Here is an 18,898-nt window from a genome sequence, read left to right on the forward strand (position 1 = left end):
TTTTAGTCACCGGTGTTCCCTTTTAGATATACGGGCGCAGTCGTCGCCACATACTAATTAAGTAGCCGGAAAGCGCCAGCAATGGTGACGCCATCGTCTAAAAATCCACATTCCATTCCCATTCCATTTCGGGCAAAAGGCGCTTAATTCCATTCCCATTCCATTCCTTCAAGCGTCGTCCTCATTCCATTCCCATTCCATTCCAGCATCTCAAAAAGGTGGAATGAATCCGGAGTCATTCCAATTCCGGAGTGGTAACTCCGCAACACTGGTGCTGGGTAACTTGCGATGTCGCTGGCGGCGCACGCCGAAAAGCCTTTCGGCGAAGCCAGCTTTTCTATGAATTGAAACGCAACGAATAAACATAATGGTGAACACAGAGTACACATGGCAGGCGCTTCAAAGCATGTGAACTACTCACCAACTAGCCAACAGGAAGTTCTAAAAAGCCAACTTTATCCACGGTCTCTAATGACGATGATGACGGTGATCCTTTTAATGTGTTTGACACGTATCCACTCGGGGAGACTGACCAGGGATAAACTGATGACTGTGCCCCTGTTCAGGCTTAGACGTTCAGTTAGAGATTAAAAATCTGCGGAAAATCAAATAATTGTCAACTAATGATTTTTATGCTGCCTGTCTAGAGTTCGATTCCTTTACAGATACTGTTTTCTGGTTTTCCAAAACTCTGTTCGACCAATTATGTCCACTTACGCTGTTATAACGATTGCCCGTAGAACTTCCGCAAAATCTGTATTTTTGTGGAAATGATTGATTGATTATGAGGCTTAAAGGGACACTGAAGGGATTTGTAAACATTGCGGGATTACTAGCACAATTGTAGTCCGGAGTCCCTAGGCCATATTTCGACCAGACTGGGTGCGTTTACGCTAATTCATTTAGTAGAAATATCGAGTCCAAAATGGTGTCCGCCTCTATGCATCCTCGCCCATTCTCTGTGGCGTTTTCGTGTGACGTTAGGTATGTTATGGCGTTAGGTATGTTATTTTGGAAGTCCTAAGTTCGAATCCCCGAGGGTACATCCTTTTTTTTTGTAAGTTGATTTCTTCGTTTCCAGCCGATGTTTTCTATACTGAATTCACCATGTTTGGCCCTAACGTTCATTGCTCCACGAGCGAGTTCGCAGAACGCGCGCAGACTGACACTGACGCGCTAGCGAGTTCTCGTTGGCGTGTTGTTGCCATTAGTACCGACTGCTTGAGGGCAGTGGGTACACGACCGAATCAGCAGCTTGGTGCGAACACGCTTTTTACGATACAGGCATGAATGAGGCAAGCTGCAAAGAAGGGGGAAAAGCGCATGGCATTTGAGCGTCGGTGGTGAGGCGTCGCTGAGGGCGCTCATCCACTGCGTAGGCCTCGGCAAGTGATTGCTACTATTTCAAGCCGTCATGGTAGGCTTTGATTTGAAGCGAAACAACAACAACAACAACAAAAAAACACTGACAAAGAACAGAGTAGACGAGACAGGGGCTAATAGCGCCTGGGTCGTCTAATAGCACCAGACGAGAATAGCGCCTGTCTCGTCTACTCTGTTCTTTGTTCGTGTCTTCTGTTTTTTTTCTTGCGCTTCAAATCATGGCAACTCTTCACCAACTAGCCGGCCCAGCAAGAAGTTCTTCTCTGGTAGGCTTCATCATCATCATGATCATGATCACCACCACCAGCGTATCTACGTCCACTGCAGGGCAAAGGCCTCTTCCATTATTCTCCATATACCCTGGTCCTGTGCCAACTGTGACCGATTTATCCCTGCAAACTTCTTGATCTCATCTGTCCATCTAACGTTCTGCCGCCCCCTGCAACGCTTGCCTTCTCTACACTCTAATCCGGGTAACCCATAATGTAACTTTTAAACGGAAGTAACCTATAAAATAAAGGTTACAATGGATTCTATTTGATGTTTTCTTTATTCCAGTCCGTTCTAAGGGTTACAAGCGTGAGGTTAAAAGCGATTTATAGGTTACAATAATGATTTATAGGTTACATCAACAAAATCTGACATGTAACCTCTACGTTGTAACCTATAAAACGCCCTGTAACCTCTAAGAGATGCTCGTCGCGACTTCTCTCCCGGCGGCCGCTGATTTCTCCGTTGCATGACGGGATATAGAGAAATGGCGGCGCCGGCAGGCCCATCGGCCGCGTTTTCGCGCCACTCGAGCCTTTTAACCGCTGTGATGCCCCTACGATGAAGCGAGGATTGCTGTAACAAGACTTATTTGTCGGCGTGAGTCGCGGAGGCTGCGGCGAGCCCATTTGTGACTGGCAGCGCTGCACGGCCCGTTCTTCTACGACCAGCATCAAGTTCGCATGTTGGACCAATGCCGCGGCGGCAGTGAAAGCGAACTCGGTGCGTATATTCCCGTGACGGTTTCGGTGTTTTCATTGGATATATCTTTTCGCTGGGGGCTATTCAATTTGAAATTGCAGCATTCGAGAGGGATTGTCGTTACCTGACTGGTTGCTTCGCTGGACGTTTTCTGTTGTCCGCGACGGCAATTGAATGAAATCACGGGCTTGCGTTCGTTGCGTCAGACTAGAGCGGACGATCGGGAAAGCACAGATAACGGCTCCCGTGACCTGCTTTCTGCTCTGTTTGCGCGCCTTCGTCATGTGTTGAGCGATTTGTTTACGCTGTACGCTGCATCGGGCGCACTTGACGAGTTATTGGCCCATGTAATTGTCAGGCAGCTCTGTTTGAATAATTTAATTTTTTCCCATTAAAGTCTTATATTATCGCTCTATTTTCTGGGTATTATCATTTTGTTTCAGTTGTCGGGAAATGTTCATTTTTCTCGCTGCATATATTCGGAATGGTGTCCATTTTATTGGTCTTGTAGTAATATATCCGGATAAACACAAGGTGTGTGCTGCAGAAACGTAGTCCACTAAATGCTGCCAGAAATTTCTAAACTCACTTTTGTCCAGTACAAGCCTATTTTTTTGTGAAAGTTTCCCTTACGGCACAATAAAAAGTTTTCGTATGTACAACACTCCTTATTTTTTTCATTCTTTTCCTTGAGTGGGTAAATCTGGTGTTAGTCATTTTGAGACAGCGGGCCATTTCCACCATGTTAAGTGGTTTATTATTCTCATTCGCACAAATCAGTCGTTTATTTATTCGCGTGGTATTGCAGGGCAAATGATTGTCTCGCGTGATCCTAGTGTAGTGCAGTAAAGCGACTTTACAGGATGGTGGTATGTATGAGCCAGCATGCAGGCTGCTTGATTGTTGTTTTTTGATGATACAGAAATTGTGACGAATTACACAGATAAAGGTGCAGGTGTAAAAATGGGTTCTGCACCCTCATCGGATCCTGGCTGTTCAAAAAGTGTGGTTGCGTCTGGCTACCTATGCTATGACTTATCAGCACTACTGTTTTTTCTTGCAGGCAGTGTTCCTTGAGCTGACAACCAGGACTCCCGTGCGTAAGACACAAGTTGAAATGAAGTCTGATTTCAACGGAAACAACGGTATGAAAATGCAATAACTAAAACACATTCATTCAAATATTCTTTGTAAAGATGGCACCCAGGCCTGCACAGACAAAAGTATGATTCACTTGTAAAAATGCGAGGCCTTTCTTCAAGTGTTATGATGTTATATTTCGTATCTTATTTTGCCTCATGTTAAGTGATTCTTTCTATCAGTTCGTTACTACATGAAAACGTTATGAATTCACATAACGATTTCCTCAGCATGGAGCTTTGTAGTTTTTCAGCAACTCTAGCTATTCTATAAGATGCGTGGTTTTGCAGAGCCAACAAGAAGAACTCTTTTTCTAAAATAGCTCTGTAAGAAATCTCCAGTTGTTAGTGAGTGCTTGTGCTGTGTTCTTTTCTTTGTCTTGTCAAGTTTGAGGTGTTCTTTCATTATGAATGTATACCAACTGCCCAGCTCTAAAGCCTATTACATTTTAACCCAAATAACCCTTCGAGTCATTACAGGTACAGACCTCCTGGGAATGCCACTTGAAGATCGGTGCAAGTTCTAGATGTATCCTCTCCCACAACACATCTGGACGAAGAAAAAATGTAAGTTGGCGATTCCTTTTTACTGATAGCTGAGGAAGAAACCACCGATAAGAACACTTTACTTAAATGAAAAACGTTTCGGCTTCCACGTGGGATCCTTGTTCAAAATGAAACTGCCAGTACAAGAGGGGGCGGGGGGGGGAATGAGGATGATGTTTAAGTACAGCGTAAAATGTGACGCAGGTGGCGTCAGCATCGTGAAAGCACGTTTCCTGGGTTTAGTGCGACGTTCGTTCTGTTGCGTGTACTAGTGATTCCACATGAAGGCGCGGAAACGTTTTTGTTTTCTCTTTTGCAAATGTATGTCAGTTTATCTCGTAGCCCAAAGTTTCTGCCTGTTCTGGGTGAGCATGCAGAAACATTTCGCGAGATAAACTGGAACACGGCACGATTAAAATTCGGGAAGGTTGGCCTTTATGACTATAGTGGCTTCGCGTTGTTCTGAACAATGCGGCCAAATTACTCTGTGTAACGATTACTGAAATGATGTGAAATTATTAGGAAAGGCCGTAAATCACTCCTTGGTGTGGCCTTTCATTTCATTCTCTGGTCTCCGTCTTCATTTCCGTGCAATATATTTTTCGTACTTCACATGCCTGTGGTTTGGTGTGAGGGGCTTATGGTTGCACTGGATTTCGTTCTTTTTCTGAAATTTTCTGTAGATGGCTCTTCAAGGTGGGGAAATACAAGTGACGGCCCCTCACATATATACCTCCATCTGCGGCAGCAGGGAACAAGATGACCGCGGGAAATCTTCAGCGTGCCCTGATTTTAGTGCCTGCTTGTGTACTACGTAAATTGCGAAGCTTATCTCTGAATTTTTCCAAGCGCCTTTTTTCATGCAGGAAACTATATATACCATTTAAAGTTTGTCCAAAAGACAGATTGCAATCGGCCTAGAAACTTGTTAGTGCTGCATAAAAAACGATAACTTGGTGTGGGAATCACAACTCAGGTGGAACTGTAAAAAGGAACGTAAGAGGGAAGTGTAAAGATGGATTCGTAAAGACGAGTGAATTCCAAGTGTAATACTAGACTGAGTGAAACGGAGAATGTAGGGAACATAGCCATAAACACTGCTTTGTATGAAAAAGTGAATTTGTAATAAATGTTCTTTCTACTTTCCCACATTCTGCGTTTTTTCTGTGGGGAACCATGACAACAACGCTGTACTGGGAAAGTGCACCCCTGAGAACCATCTTATAATTGTATCTCAAACTCGAATTCGTCTGAAATTGTTCAATGGCAGTATCCAAACAATTCGGAATGCTTTGCATACATCCGTGCAAATATTGAGGTAAAGAATTTGTATATTTGGCCATGTTTGTGAAGCTGTTCACGCAATATTTATTAAATAGGTTTAATAAGGATATATGAATAAACCGAATTTTACCTGGAAGTCTAAAGCAATATAGGAACACCAATTCGCCCAGGAATCCGCACTCGTCTAATACTCATTAAGGAACGATAATAACGTTGGGGTGGTTCGCAGCTTTGCTTTTTAATAAATAGCGCACAGGTGTTTCATAATAATAAATGTGAATGTTCAAAACTACCGATGCCAAACTTCTGGAAATGTGCTCCTGTTAAATGCGCAAATATGTGTGCATGTACTGCAATTCTCTTTTGATAATCATGGCCTAGGTTGTCAGACAAGAATTTTTGGCTTAAGGCTATGTTATAACTTTGGCGTCCTTTTGGAGTATGCTATCAAGTGCATGTTTCCACTCAAGCTTGGTTTCACTAAACGCCTAATGTTGTTTAACTAAAGCTCAATTTAGCAAAAGACCTATCATGCATGTTTGATACTGGTTTCTTAAACGGCACAAAGCTGATGCAAACATCAAATTTACTTATGCCTGTTTATAAGACTTAAGCGTTGCCAATACTCACGAAGATTTTTGGGTGACAACCTGGGTAACGATTATCGAACAGGTAATGCAATGCATATATATTAAGAGAACATTTTCAAGCTTTTTGGCACTGCTGTTTTAGGAATTATAGAAGTAACTTCTCTTTTAGCCCCAGCCGTGTGGCCGGTAGTTTATTCAAGGGACGAAGAAAAGACACCCGACGCAAAAGTTTAGACGGCGCAATGGACAGCATGGTCGCACATATCTTCCACTAACGCAATGTTTGTTTACCACGAGGGAAAGGCGCCTTCGGGGTGTCGCCACAGCGTCGCCGGCGAAAGCGCGCCTGGCGCGCAACATCACGTGAACCTTCCAATTTGTGTGGCCTTGGACGGCGGTAGATGTAACTTATATAAAGGTATACATGCTGAAAGCTGCAAAGTAACCCATAACTGCGTAACCCTTACGTGTATACGTATATAAAGGTTACGAAGATATAGGTTACATTTGTACCTTATAAATTATAGGTTACAAAAATTCGAAAATGTATACCTCTATTAAGGGTTACGCAGCTTAGAGTGTAGGGATGCACTCTGTTACCCTTAATGACCAACGGTTATCTTGCCTTCACATTATATGCCCTGCCCACGTCCATTTCTTCGTCTTAATTTCTACTAATATGTCCTTAACACGCGTTTGTTTCCTGGCCCACTCCGCTCTCTTCTTGTCGCCTAATGTTACACCTATCATTTTCCGCTCCATTACCCGCTGAGTCGTTCTCAATTTAAGTTGAACCCTCTTAGTGAGCCTCCAAGTTTCTGCCCCGTAGGTGAGTACCGGTAAGATGCAGCTGTCACACACTTTGTTCTTCAGGGATAATGGTAGGCTGCTATTCATTATTTGAGAATATCTGCCGTATGCAGTCCACCCCGTTCTGATCCTTCTAATTATCTCTGCCTCATGGTTGGGATCCGGGTCACAACTTGGCCTAAGTAGATATATTCGCTTACTACTTCCGCTACCTCGCCCCCTATCCCAAACTTCTGTGCTGTCCCGAGGTTATTGATCATTACTTTGGTTTTCTGCATATTAATTTTCAGGCCCATGGTTCTACTTCGGTTGTCCAGTGGGGAAAGCATGCTTTGCAATTCGTCCCCCGAGTTACATAGCAAGGCAACGTCATCAGAAAATCTGAGGTTACTCAGGTATTCTTGATTAACCATTAATCCCACCTATTCCCAATCCAACCTTCTGAATACTTCTTGTAAACATGCTGTGAATAACATTGGATAGATTGTGTCTCCTTGTCTGACGCCCTTCGTTATAGGGTTTTTACTGGTCTCCTTATGGAGGATGATGGTAGCTGTGGACCCATTGTGGATATTCTCTAAGTATTTTTAAATAATGCTCATCTACCCCTGGTTCCGTAATGCCTGAATGACTGCTAGGGTTTCGACCGAGTCAAATGCTTTCTCCTAATCTATGAAGGCAATATATAGGGATTCAGTATACTAAGCGCATTTCTCTATCACTTGATTGATCGTGTGAATATGGTGTATTGTTGAATAGCCTTTACGGAACTCTGCTTGTTCTTTAGGTAGACTGAAATGTATGGCTGCAGAAATTCTGTTAGCGATTACCTTGGTAAGTACCTTGTAGACGACTGACAGTAAGCTGATCGGCCTGTAATTTTTCAAGTCCTTAATGTCGCCTTTCTTATGGATTAGGATGATGTTCGCGTTCTTCCAAGATTCTGGCACACTTGCGGTCATTAGGCATCGCGAATACAGGTTTGCCAGTTTTTCAAGTACAATTCTTCCGCCATCCTTCAAGAGGTCTGCTGTTATCTGATCCTCACCAGGTGCTTTGCCCCCTTTCATTTGTTTCAAAGCCTTCCTTACTTCTTCGGTCGTTGCTGGTGGGATGTCTATCTCGTCTGAACTACTTTCTCGTTCGGCATTATCCTGGATGTCCCGGCTACTGTACACATCCCTATAGAACTCTTCGGTAACTGTGACTATTTTATCCCTATTTGTGATGACATTGCTTTGCCTATCTTTAGTGCATACATCTGATTTTTCCCCGCGCCAAGACGTCTCTTCACTGCTTTCAGGCTACCTCCGTTCTTTACAGCGTATTCGATCCTCTCCATATTATACTTCCGTATGTCAGCTGTCTTACGCTTATTGATTAACTTCGAAAGCTCCGCTAGTTCTGGTCTGTCAGCTGGGGTGGAGATTGTCATGGTTGGCCGTTTCCTAATTAGATCTTTCGTCTCCTGAAAAAGTTTACCAGTATTCTGTCGAGCGATCGTGCCCCCGACTTCTACTGCACACTCCGTCATAATGCGTATAACGTTGTCGCTGGCTTCCTGTGTCGTAAGCTCGGCTTCCTCGGTAAGAGCTGAATATCGGTTCTGCAGCGCGATCCTGAATTCTTCTACTTTACGGCTTACTGTTAGCTCATTAATCGGCTTCTTTCGTACTAGCTTGTTACGGTCCCTTCTCAAATCTAGCCTAATTCGAGATCTTGCCATACGGTGGTCACTACACATGACCCTTCCAAGCCCTTCCACATCCTTCACGACGCCAGGGTTATCACATAATATCAAGTCTATTTCATTTTTATGGTCCCCATTCGGGCTCCTCCGCGTCCACTTCCGGCTCCCCTGTTTACAGAAGAAGGTATTCATTATGCGTGGGTTATTCCGCTCTGCAAACTCAACTAGTAGGTCCCCCCTGCTATTTCTACAGCCCAGACCATAGTTCCCAACTGCCTTGTCTCCAGCCTGATTCTTGCCTACTTTAGCATTGAAGTCCCCCATAGCTACGGTATACTGTGTTTTTACTTTAGCCATTGCCGATTCCATCGTCATAGAAGCGTTCCACTACCTGGTCGTCATGGCTGGGTGTGGGCGCATGGCCCTGTACCACCTTGAGCTTGTACCTCTTATTGAGCCTAATTACAAGACCTGCTGCCTATTCGTTAATGCTATAGTACTCTTCTATGTTGCCATCTATGCTTTTATTGACTAGAAATCCCACTCCCAGTTTCCTTCTTTCCACTAGACCACGGTAACATAGGACGTGTCCATGGTAGGCTTATCTGAGGCATTTTACAGCCGACAACATGGCAGAAGCGCGGTAAGGCGATGATTGAGATACCGAGATTGCCCATCCAACAGTAACGTCGGATGCCAAGCACGTTGTTTCACAGAACCGAAACCGAAACTTGTTTGAATGCTAATCTTGGACATCGTACTATCACGTAGCACATTTGCCTGACGCCACTCGTGGCCTCCGCGATTTGCTGCCGGCGGCGCGCCGCCGGTAGCCGATCGCGGAGGCCACGCGCCACTGTGGTTAGTTGGTGCAGCCGCCGCAAACCGCGCATAGTAGTTTTTCTTCTTTCGTGATTTATAAGATACATCCCGCCTTATCGCCCGGATAAACGATGAAAAGTGTGTTTATTTGAGCCGGTCTACGCAGTTCAAGCAGAAATGGGAGCTTGACAAACTCACTTCATTGTCCCTTTATTAACGCACCGGATCTACACAGGCGATGAGGCACGCCGCAGCGCGGAGGGCTCCGGATTAATTTTAACCACGTGGGTATCTTCAACGTGCGCTGAAATCTCGAATACACGGGCGTTTTCGCTTTTCGTCTCCCTCAGAAAAGCGGCCGCCGCGGCCGGAAATCGAACCCGCGTACTTGGCCTCAGCAGCACAATGTTTTGTGGAAATGCAGTACGCTGCACAATTCGGCACTTATCCCTATATTTTTTTATTTTTCTATTTTTTGCTTTCTCATAATTTTGTTCGACTCATGTTCTTCATTTACTTATTATAACGATTACAGGTGGAAATTTTGCAAAAATTGGCTCCAATCCACAAAGAGGTTGGACTGCGTTAGACTGCGAACGACACCCACAACGATTACCTATGCGGCGTTACTTGAATTCACACACATGGCTCTACAAAGAGTGAAAGAAGCGACGACCGAACGTCGCACCGACGGCAAAAAGACACGGAGAGGAGTGTACGGCGATGGTTGGGGAGGAGAGCAGCACACGGGGCTAAGGCGTCATCTCTCTAACTGCCTGCCCCTCACTCTTATTTTATGCGTCACTGACAAACAACGCCCTCTCCGGCCTCCCCATCCTTAGACGCTGTTCTGTTGGCCTCTAATCTAAGCCATGGGAACGCTGTTATTATACATAAAGCGTTTTGCATTTCACACAAGGGCTTTCAATGAGCGCAGGTGGTCGACCCGCCGCTGTGCTCGTTGAGCCCACCGTCTGTCTCCCCGTCTCCTCGTGTGGGTAAATCTTAGTCGGTAAGACAGACATGCTATCACTCCGTTGCTGTATTTGGTTCCAGGTTTGATTCCATGCGGGGCCAGTGATTTATTTTAATTCGGGAGTTTGCTGCTCACGCCGACGGTCGCGACAGAACCCTTGGGTGGTAGAAGTATTCTGCTTCTCAGTAAAATCTGCATTTATGTGGAAATGCATGGCGTTGCATAGTTCGTCACTTTTCGCTGTTTTTTTTTCATTTTTTGTGTTTTTTGAAAGTTCTGTACGACAAATTATCTCAATTTACGCTATTTCAACGATTACAGGTGGAACTTCTGCAAAATCTGCATTTTTGTGGAAATGCAGCGCGTTACACGGTCCTGGCTGGGGGGTACTCGACTGAGAATGCCACGCATTAAAACCATACCGTTGATTCCCCTTTGTTTGCGCAGATCTTGCTCGCCGTTCGCAGCTGGAACGAGCGCGTTATATTGGGCCACATTGGAAGCCAATCAGCGCCGGCGCTCGCATCACAACACAGCGCAGGTGCAGCCGCTCCCTCCCGTCGGGCAGTTTACCTCAGACCGGCACGGGCAGGCCACGCGTGGTTCGCTCCGCGAAAGAGCCGGTATCCATTGACGAAGTAAACGTTCCCGGTAATCTCAGCTAAATCACCTACAATGATATATACCAAACATCTGCGTTCCGGTAACGCTCAGTGAAATGAAACGGTTTTGTTTACGTCGTTCGATGTTTTCCGTTATTATTTTGGTTAGTGCGTTTCGATTTTGGTCGATTTCGCTTGCACTGAGGTCAAGCTTCGTGTGCACCCCTGTATCTGGGGGGAAATTTGGGTTTTAATTTTTGTGTCTGTACCAGGACTGAACTTTTTGTGAAGAAGGCGAAAAATTACCCGAGTTCAGTGTTTCGTTCAGCGCTGGCTGTGTTGATCCGATCCGACGTGGACATTTCCCCAGAATTTTTTTCTACCACCTGTTCTTTTTGGTGGACAAAGATTCCGCAAGTGTTGTCTGTTGCACCCTCGCCGGGTTCTACTGGAGCCTTCCGATTCTGTCCAGGGTTCGTTGAGCTTTTCCTTTTATGAGGAAAACCTGGAGGCTCCCTGCGAAAAGAAAACCATATGACAAAACATATCGGCGAAGGCAAACACTGTTTACTTAGAGAAAACGGTCGGCATTGGGACAAATGGTTAAGACCACACAAAAAAAATCCACCCACCATTTCCCCCACAAAAACGCGCATACAATCATATATACAAGTACGAACTCCATGCAGCCAAGAGAACATGGGCAAAACTGATGGTATTCAAAAACGGTCATAGTTCATAGCCACCAAATCACATCGTTCATCATCCGATGTATCGAAATATTTCTAGGCTTGCGATGTCATACTGCAGTCCAGAAGGTTGAAGTGTATCCTAAAGTGCAAAGGTAAATTTTTGTAGATATAAATTTCTTGGCCGAGAATATAATTGTCCACTCGGAAAGGCGAGAGTTGTTAATTAAACCTGACACACCAAAAGCGTGAAAACCATCATCGCAGCCTTATAACTAATATAACCTAGGATTTCTGATATTAGAGTTGGTAAATGGTGAGGCGGTATGGTAAATGGTAAAACTTTACTGGGAACTCATTTTAGAAATAAATGTCTGACAGCATCATGTACGCCAAAAGTAAAAGAATCTCGACTAACCAACCGCGCCGCTGCGGCAGAAGCCGACCCGTCGTGGTGGTGGAGGGAGACCAAGGACAGCATGACCACCTACACCGAGATCGTGAAGTGGTACAGACTGAGCAGACGAAAGGTACCGCTATCCCACCCGGGCTTGACCCGAGAGGAAGCGGTGATAGACCGGCAACTGCAGACGGGGTCCCTCCTCACCCCGGTGCTGATGAGGCACGTGTGTCCGAGCGTGTACGAGAGTGACTTGTGCCGAGTGTGCCAGAAGGAGAGAGCCACCGCGGCTCACATCCTCTGGGACTGTGCCAAAAACCCGCGCGAAGCGTCGGCAGAGACTATGATCCCGCCGCATCTCGAAGCCGCAGCGGGAAGCTACGACCAGGAACAACAGACCAAGGCCGTCCAGCAGATCTCGGCGGCCCTCGAAAGGCAACGACCAAGCGAAACCGACGAAAGGTTAGCGCCCCAACAAAGGGGCAGGCGAAGCCGGCCGAAGGGAGTAGCGAGGCCGGAGCCAAAGCAGAGGGACAAGAAGTCGAGAAGACGTCACGGCCGCGTCGCGGAAAGACCCCGCGCGAGGGGATCTAACCGAGCTGCAGGCACTTTAATAAAGTTGTTCTCTCTCTCTCTCTCTCTCTCTCTCTCTCTCTCTCTCTCTCGACGCCTTAATCAAACAGATGTTTTCAAAAATGGCAAGAACTCAAGGGGATGTTAGGAATTTATTTCTACAAGTTTTAAGCTTCGGCTAAAATTCTAAATGCTGTATTTTTTTAAACAGTCTGAGGGCCTAGTGAATCTGAGATTATACGACCAAATGCTATAAGTAGTGATCGAAAAGGAAGAAGACGCCACACAGCGCAGACCCAAAGTTTCTGTTGACTACGTTAGCTGTCTGTGGGGCGTTCTTTCTGTTTGTCCCATTTTTTGGTGAATTTCGTCCTATCTGCAAGGTTTTATCTGATAATCTTATTGCAGACTCAAGCGCAGTGTTTCTGTGGCTGTCTTTTTTCTTGGTTGTTCCACAGGATGTGTAATCTAGTATTATCGCATGCGGTCATGATGTTTGTTGTTGTCCGAAACCGGGGCAGCGGCCTCATCAAGCCGCTTTAAAGAGTGGATTTTAACACGAAAGTGGTTTATGCATAGAGTTTCATGCTAATATATACTAGAGGGATTTCTGTCGCTGCAGTCGCAGGCCGCCGTGCGCGGCGCCAACGCCGCTAGCGACGTTCGTCGCATACTTCGCTTAGCTAGCCATATGGCTTCTTTTTTTTTTTTGTCTCGAAGCCAAAATAAAAAAAAAGAGGATAACATTTTTTTCTTGTTCATCATGCATGAAGCTTCTACATAATCACTGGAAAATTAATCTTTCTGGAGGTTAAATTTTATATTATCAAAACAAATCTGAGGAACCTTCTACCGTAATATTGTTTCTTTTTTGCAGGCAGAGCCAACTTTTCAGCCTGTTCATGAGCCATGCCAAGGACAAGTGGAACGTGCCTGCCCGGTACATGACAGAACGCTCGCCGAAGCGCGGCTCCCCTAGACAGTGTCACCAGATTTCCCTCTAGTGTATATTAGTATGAAACTCTATGGTTTTATAACGGGATCCACGAAGGTGTAACTGACGTCATATCCCTCACGGAAATGACATCACCAGAGAAACGGGGCTGCGCCAGTATTCGAGCCGGGTGCTCCGTCGCCGTAACGGGAGGGGCGAGGCGCTTTACCGACTCCGCTACTCCGCTACGAGCTGAAGCGCAGACAGGCATATGAACGCGCCATATATCTTTCCTATAACCTCCTCTATTTCGATGGTGCTGCCGTATATGAGAGGTGAAGCGAAGTAGTGCATCACGATGTAATGAGCGCTAACAGTTGGCGCCAGCTGAGCTCGTCGCAACGCAACCATCTGCCGTACACTCCACGGAGCAGGGCGCAGAGGTCGCACATTTTCGAAAGCGACGCGGCAGCAGGTTGTCACTCGCCAATCACACCCACAGTACATCCTGAAAACAATGCTCTTTCGCTGCAGCGGGCCGTTAGTTCACCAAACGATTCGCTGGCAACCTGTTCGGTTTCGTTCGCATGGTTTGCCAGCGCGTGTGGTTCCATGCGGTCTTACGCAGTGCTCCGGCGAGTGCAATCCAGTGTCTAATGTTGATAAGTCTGACGGTGCCATACCTACGAAATATGAATAGCGATGTGCAAGTAGATATCGATGCAGCATAAACATTAAAGGGACCCTGCAACACTCGTTGCGCAGTGCAAGTAAACCTGCGCGACGTATAGATTACACTGCCAGGAATACCTCAGCCAAATATTACACGTGTACGTGAAGCGGTAAGCGCGCAAATCGCCGTGAAAAACGCGGAAAAACCAACCGCGCTCTCTTCAATTCTCCTCATTATGCACCCCCAGCATGGCCTGAACGGGTGTAGCACGCCTCCCCATGCCCATTTCTCCCGTCGCAGTTTTCCCGCCCGCTTCCCCCTACTCTCAAAATCCAACTGCCAATAATCCCTGTCTTTCTTCCCACGTGTTGCGCCTCACCCGGCCGCGAAAGCCCGGGGGAGCAGGGCAGCCCTGCCTAGCATTGTGCGAGGTCGGTCCGCCTGGGGGGCAAGGACCGCCTTGCCTCCCCGCTGCAAATATATAAAAAAAGAACTGCAGCAGAAGACTAAAGTGTCTGTCCTTTGTGACGAAATTTAAATGCTTCGGTCCGACCGGATTGTCCCTGTTAGGCCCGGTAAATAGATGGGATAGTTAGGTTTTCTATATTAGCATAGAGGCCGCGGCGGCCGCTTTTCTGATGGAGGCGAAAACCAAAACGCCCGTGAGTACGAGATTTCGGCACATGTTAAAGATGCCCAGAAGGTCAAAATTAATCCGGAGCCCTCCACTACGGCGCGCCTCATCGCCTGCGTTGCGTCGGCACGTTAAACCCCACAAATCAATCTATAATAGCATGGAACTTACACGTTGACGACGCCGCCTAAATACGGGCTGATTGGTAAAGCCTAAGGGTATCCCCCCCCCCCCCCCCAACAGTTGTAGCAGGGGAGCACTCATCGTACGTCCCCGCGCATGCATTGTACGCTGTGCGCCCCACGGCAGCCACTGCCACTTTTTTCGTCTTGGCGGCAACAAAAGCCGACCCAACCTTCGTTTTCGCTGAGGAGAGGGAGTAGGTCGAGGGGACACGAGAGGGGGTAATTGTTAACATGCATATGAGAGGAGGGATTTGGAACACGAGGGGAAATAGCCAGTTTATTTTGAGATTGGGATTTTGAGACAGGCAAAACGGGTTCGGGTTGTTTCGTGGTCCACCCGGCCTAAACGACGTCATTCTGGCAATGGCTGTCCTATTGGCTGTCGGTGGTCAACTTTGCGGCTTATTTCTCGCATTTCCTGTGAGGATCCGCCATCGTTGGCGCTGTGTACCAACCTCTTCTGTGTCGGAACCTGCACGCATACTTTTGGTGTTTATTTTGTTTTTAGAGCGCGAAGAGTTTGAGTGGCGTACTCAATCAACAAGACCACTAGACAACAAACGTTTATTGCTTCAAAAACGCCCCACCAGCCTGAGCGCTTACTTGCCAGCAGGCAGCCATGCCTGCTTTTTTGTGGCACCTAACCGGAAACAGACCCCTCATCGTTGCTGAGAAAAGGCGTATGCACGTATGCACGCAAAGTGCAAAAAGTGCACGCAAAGTGCTATGCACGCAAAGTGCTTGGTGTGCGTGCAAAAAGTATGCACGCACACCAAGAAGGCATACGCACATTTACATACAGACATGTACGCCCTGTGAAAGCAGATATTACACACAAACCATTACGAACTATATTCAACGAATAATTTTCCCTATTTGGCGTTATTCTTGGCTTGTTCTGAGAGCAGTCCTAAAAAGGCGTGATCAAATTCTGCAAAAGTGTTCCCGATCCGACCGCTCGTGGGTGATTTCTTGAAGGCCCTTAACGATCTAAAGTCTAATGAGACTACACTTTCGAAGCTTAACGACGTTTAAATACACGGCAAAAGCTTAGAACTAGCCCTAATGGGCAAAGGCAAGTTGGCTTGTACCGGTAGATGGGGCCGTTAAGAATATAATGTCCTGCTAGCGAAAGCGTCAGTTGTTCATTACCGCCGGCAATGCCAAAATAAGAAAACGGACATTGGAGGCCCGTTAATAATTTCACCTTATTTGGAACCTAGTAAATCGTAAAAGCCGAAACAGGATGGTGGAGCTCGCATAGGCATTTGCAGAAAAGTTGTGTACAGTATAACGAAGTTACCGGCACCCACAAAATATTAGAGGTGTGTGTAAAGGTGTGTGTAAAAAGTTTGTGTGTGTGTGTGTGTGTAAAGGTGTGTGTAAAGGTGTTTCTAAAAAGGTGTGTGTAAAGGATTTCTCGCGTGCAAGGGACGAAAGCGTGCTCGATTACCTCGACTTATGCCTTAGCGATTTCAATGGTACTAACACCACAGAATTATGGAACCGGTTCAAGGAAATATGTGCTTATTGCCTTCGTAACTTTATTCCAAACAAAGTAAAAAAAACTGTCAAATTAACACCCTGGGTTACGCGTGACGTCATACACCTTAAAAGGAAGGTTAAACGAATGAGGAGAAGACGCGCCCCCCGTGAGGCCATACAGGTGGCCCAAACTGCCCTAAACGAAACCCTGAAACAGTCAAAACGTCGCTATTTCCAAATAACCTTGCCTAATTTTATTCGTAATGCCCCACAAAAATTTTGGGGTTTCCTAAGGGAGAAAAAGAAAGTGATCAACCAAATAAAGCGTGGTGACGTGGTTTTGACTGATAAACAAGAAATAGCTGATCATTTCAATGTATATTTTCATAGTGTCTTTTCCAATGTACCGAATTCCGTACTCCGCCCCATCACGTCGCTGTCTTCGTCCCCGGAATCTGATTTTATATCTCCGCATGGCGTTCTTTCCATGCTTCTTAACTTAAAAACTAAATCCTCGGCTGGGCCTGACGGTATACCAAATACCTTTTTGCACCGGTATGCTGAAATGATTTCTCAGTATCTTGTTATTATTTTCCGTGCATCCGTTGCTTCGGCTACACTACCTCCAGACTGGCTTACGGCACGTGTTGTGCCTCTGTTCACAAAAGGTGATGTTGCACTAGTGCCTAACTATCGTCCCGTCTCGATAACGTCGTCTTGCTGTAAATTACTTGAGCATATTATAGCTACTTACATTACCAATTTCCTGAACACCAACGGTTTACTTCACCCCTGCCAGCATGGTTTCCGGAAAGGCCTCTCTACCGTGACGCAACTAACTACAGTCATCCACAGCTTCGCAAGTGTTCTTGATAAAGCAGGCCAGGTGGACGCCATTTTTTTAGACTTCAGCAAAGCATTTGATCTTGTTAATCATGGCAAACTAATTCACAAGCTAGAATCAATTGGTATTCCTGAATTTTTGATAAACTGGGTTTCTTCATATTTAACTAACCGCACTCAGTTTGTTAGCATTGATTCGATAACTTCTACTCGTCTACCAGTAACTTCTGGTGTTCCGCAGGGAAGTGTGTTGGGGCCTTTGTTAATTCTAGTTTACATCAATGATATTGCTGCCGTAGTAACAGACAAAGTTCAAATTAAAATGTTTGCCGATGATTGCGTGTTGTTTAGTGAAATTACTTGCAAAGAAGACCAAGAGCAACTTAATTTTAACCTTCATAATATTCAGTCATGGTGTGATAAGTGGGATATGAAGCTAAACGCCGACAAAACTGTGTTCATGAAGATAACCAACAAACGCAAGAGCCTGTCCTTCACGTATACTCTTCCATCCCGTCCTTTAATTGAAGTAAATGAATATAAATATCTTGGGGTCACACTGTCAAATACTCTCTCTTGGGATAACCATGTGTCGAACGTATGTGCATCAGCTTTTCGTAAGCTTGGCCTTCTCCGGCACAAGTTAAAGGATGCTCCGTCAGATACCAAACTTCTAGCATATACTTCCATTATCAGACCCAAACTTGAATATGCATGCACAGTTTGGGACCCTCATACTAAACTAAATATTCAAGCATTGGAAAGGATCCAGCGGAAAGCAATACGTTTTGTAACTTCTAAATATCATAACAGCGACTCGCCCACAAATTTAATGACTGAACTTGGGATTCAATCGCTTGAAAAGCGGAGAAAAAATTTCAGACTTAAGTTTCTTTTTAAACTGTATAACAGGCAGCTTTCACTGGATCCTGAGCCATTCCTACAACCTTTGGTGACACGACTAACAAGACATCGACATGAAAAATCGTTAACACCTTATAATGCCAGAACTAATCTTTTTAAAAACTCCTTCTTTCCCCGTACGATAACGGATTGGAACAGCTTGCCTTTGTCATGACTACAGTCTACCCATAGCATAGATCTAATTTAATGATTTTGTTTTAAACTAGCGGTTGCTTGATTTGTGTAGTGAACGGTTTTTTACGTATTCTTGTTTCCATGTATAGTTCTTTTTCTTTAACTAGCGGTTGCTTGATTTGTGTAATGAATTGTTTTTTTTTTGTTGTTTCTATGTTTGATATTTTGTTTGCCATAATGTGCGGCTACATTTTTGTGCTGTGTATTTCCGTGTATTGTATGTGCTGTATTGCCCCTCCTGCTTGGGCCCAAACCGGGCCTGCAGTATGTACTAAATAAATAAATAAATAAATAAATAAATAAATAAATTAGATGCGGAGCATCTCATGCTCGGGGCTGTATCCCTCCCTCCCTTGTCCGCCGCCCGCACTCTACTGCGCATGCGCGTCTCTTCAGCCCCGTCAGCGTTTGGGCTGACGTCAGCGCAGTCCACTATAAAAAGAAATAGTTAGGCAGCGCCCGGTTTCGATCCCACGACTCTCTGGCCGCAGTGGGAGGTACGTGGCGCTCTTCCCACTGCGCTACAAACCGAGACCGGAGCATGTGCTACGAACGCGCCTTATGTCGTTC

The 18,898-nt window shown here is 45.6% G+C and overlaps 1 protein-coding gene across 1 annotated transcript in view; it reads right to left on the minus strand.

The window, feature by feature from the left end:
- The window catches only part of LOC144148636 (uncharacterized), a 145,725-nt gene that overhangs the window by 96,979 nt on the left and 29,848 nt on the right, over positions 1-18,898 (minus strand). Inside the window, exon 2 of the mRNA XM_077680147.1 lies at positions 11,121-11,330. Within this exon, the coding sequence (XP_077536273.1) occupies positions 11,121-11,176 (56 nt within the window). The 5' untranslated portion in view covers positions 11,177-11,330. The remainder of the gene's footprint in view (positions 1-11,120; positions 11,331-18,898) is intronic.

This window comes from Haemaphysalis longicornis, unplaced genomic scaffold, assembly GCF_048455015.1.
Source record: "Haemaphysalis longicornis isolate Haplotype H1 unplaced genomic scaffold, Haemaphysalis longicornis Haplotype H1 scaffold_8, whole genome shotgun sequence".
Lineage (NCBI taxonomy): Eukaryota > Metazoa > Arthropoda > Arachnida > Ixodida > Ixodidae > Haemaphysalis > Haemaphysalis longicornis.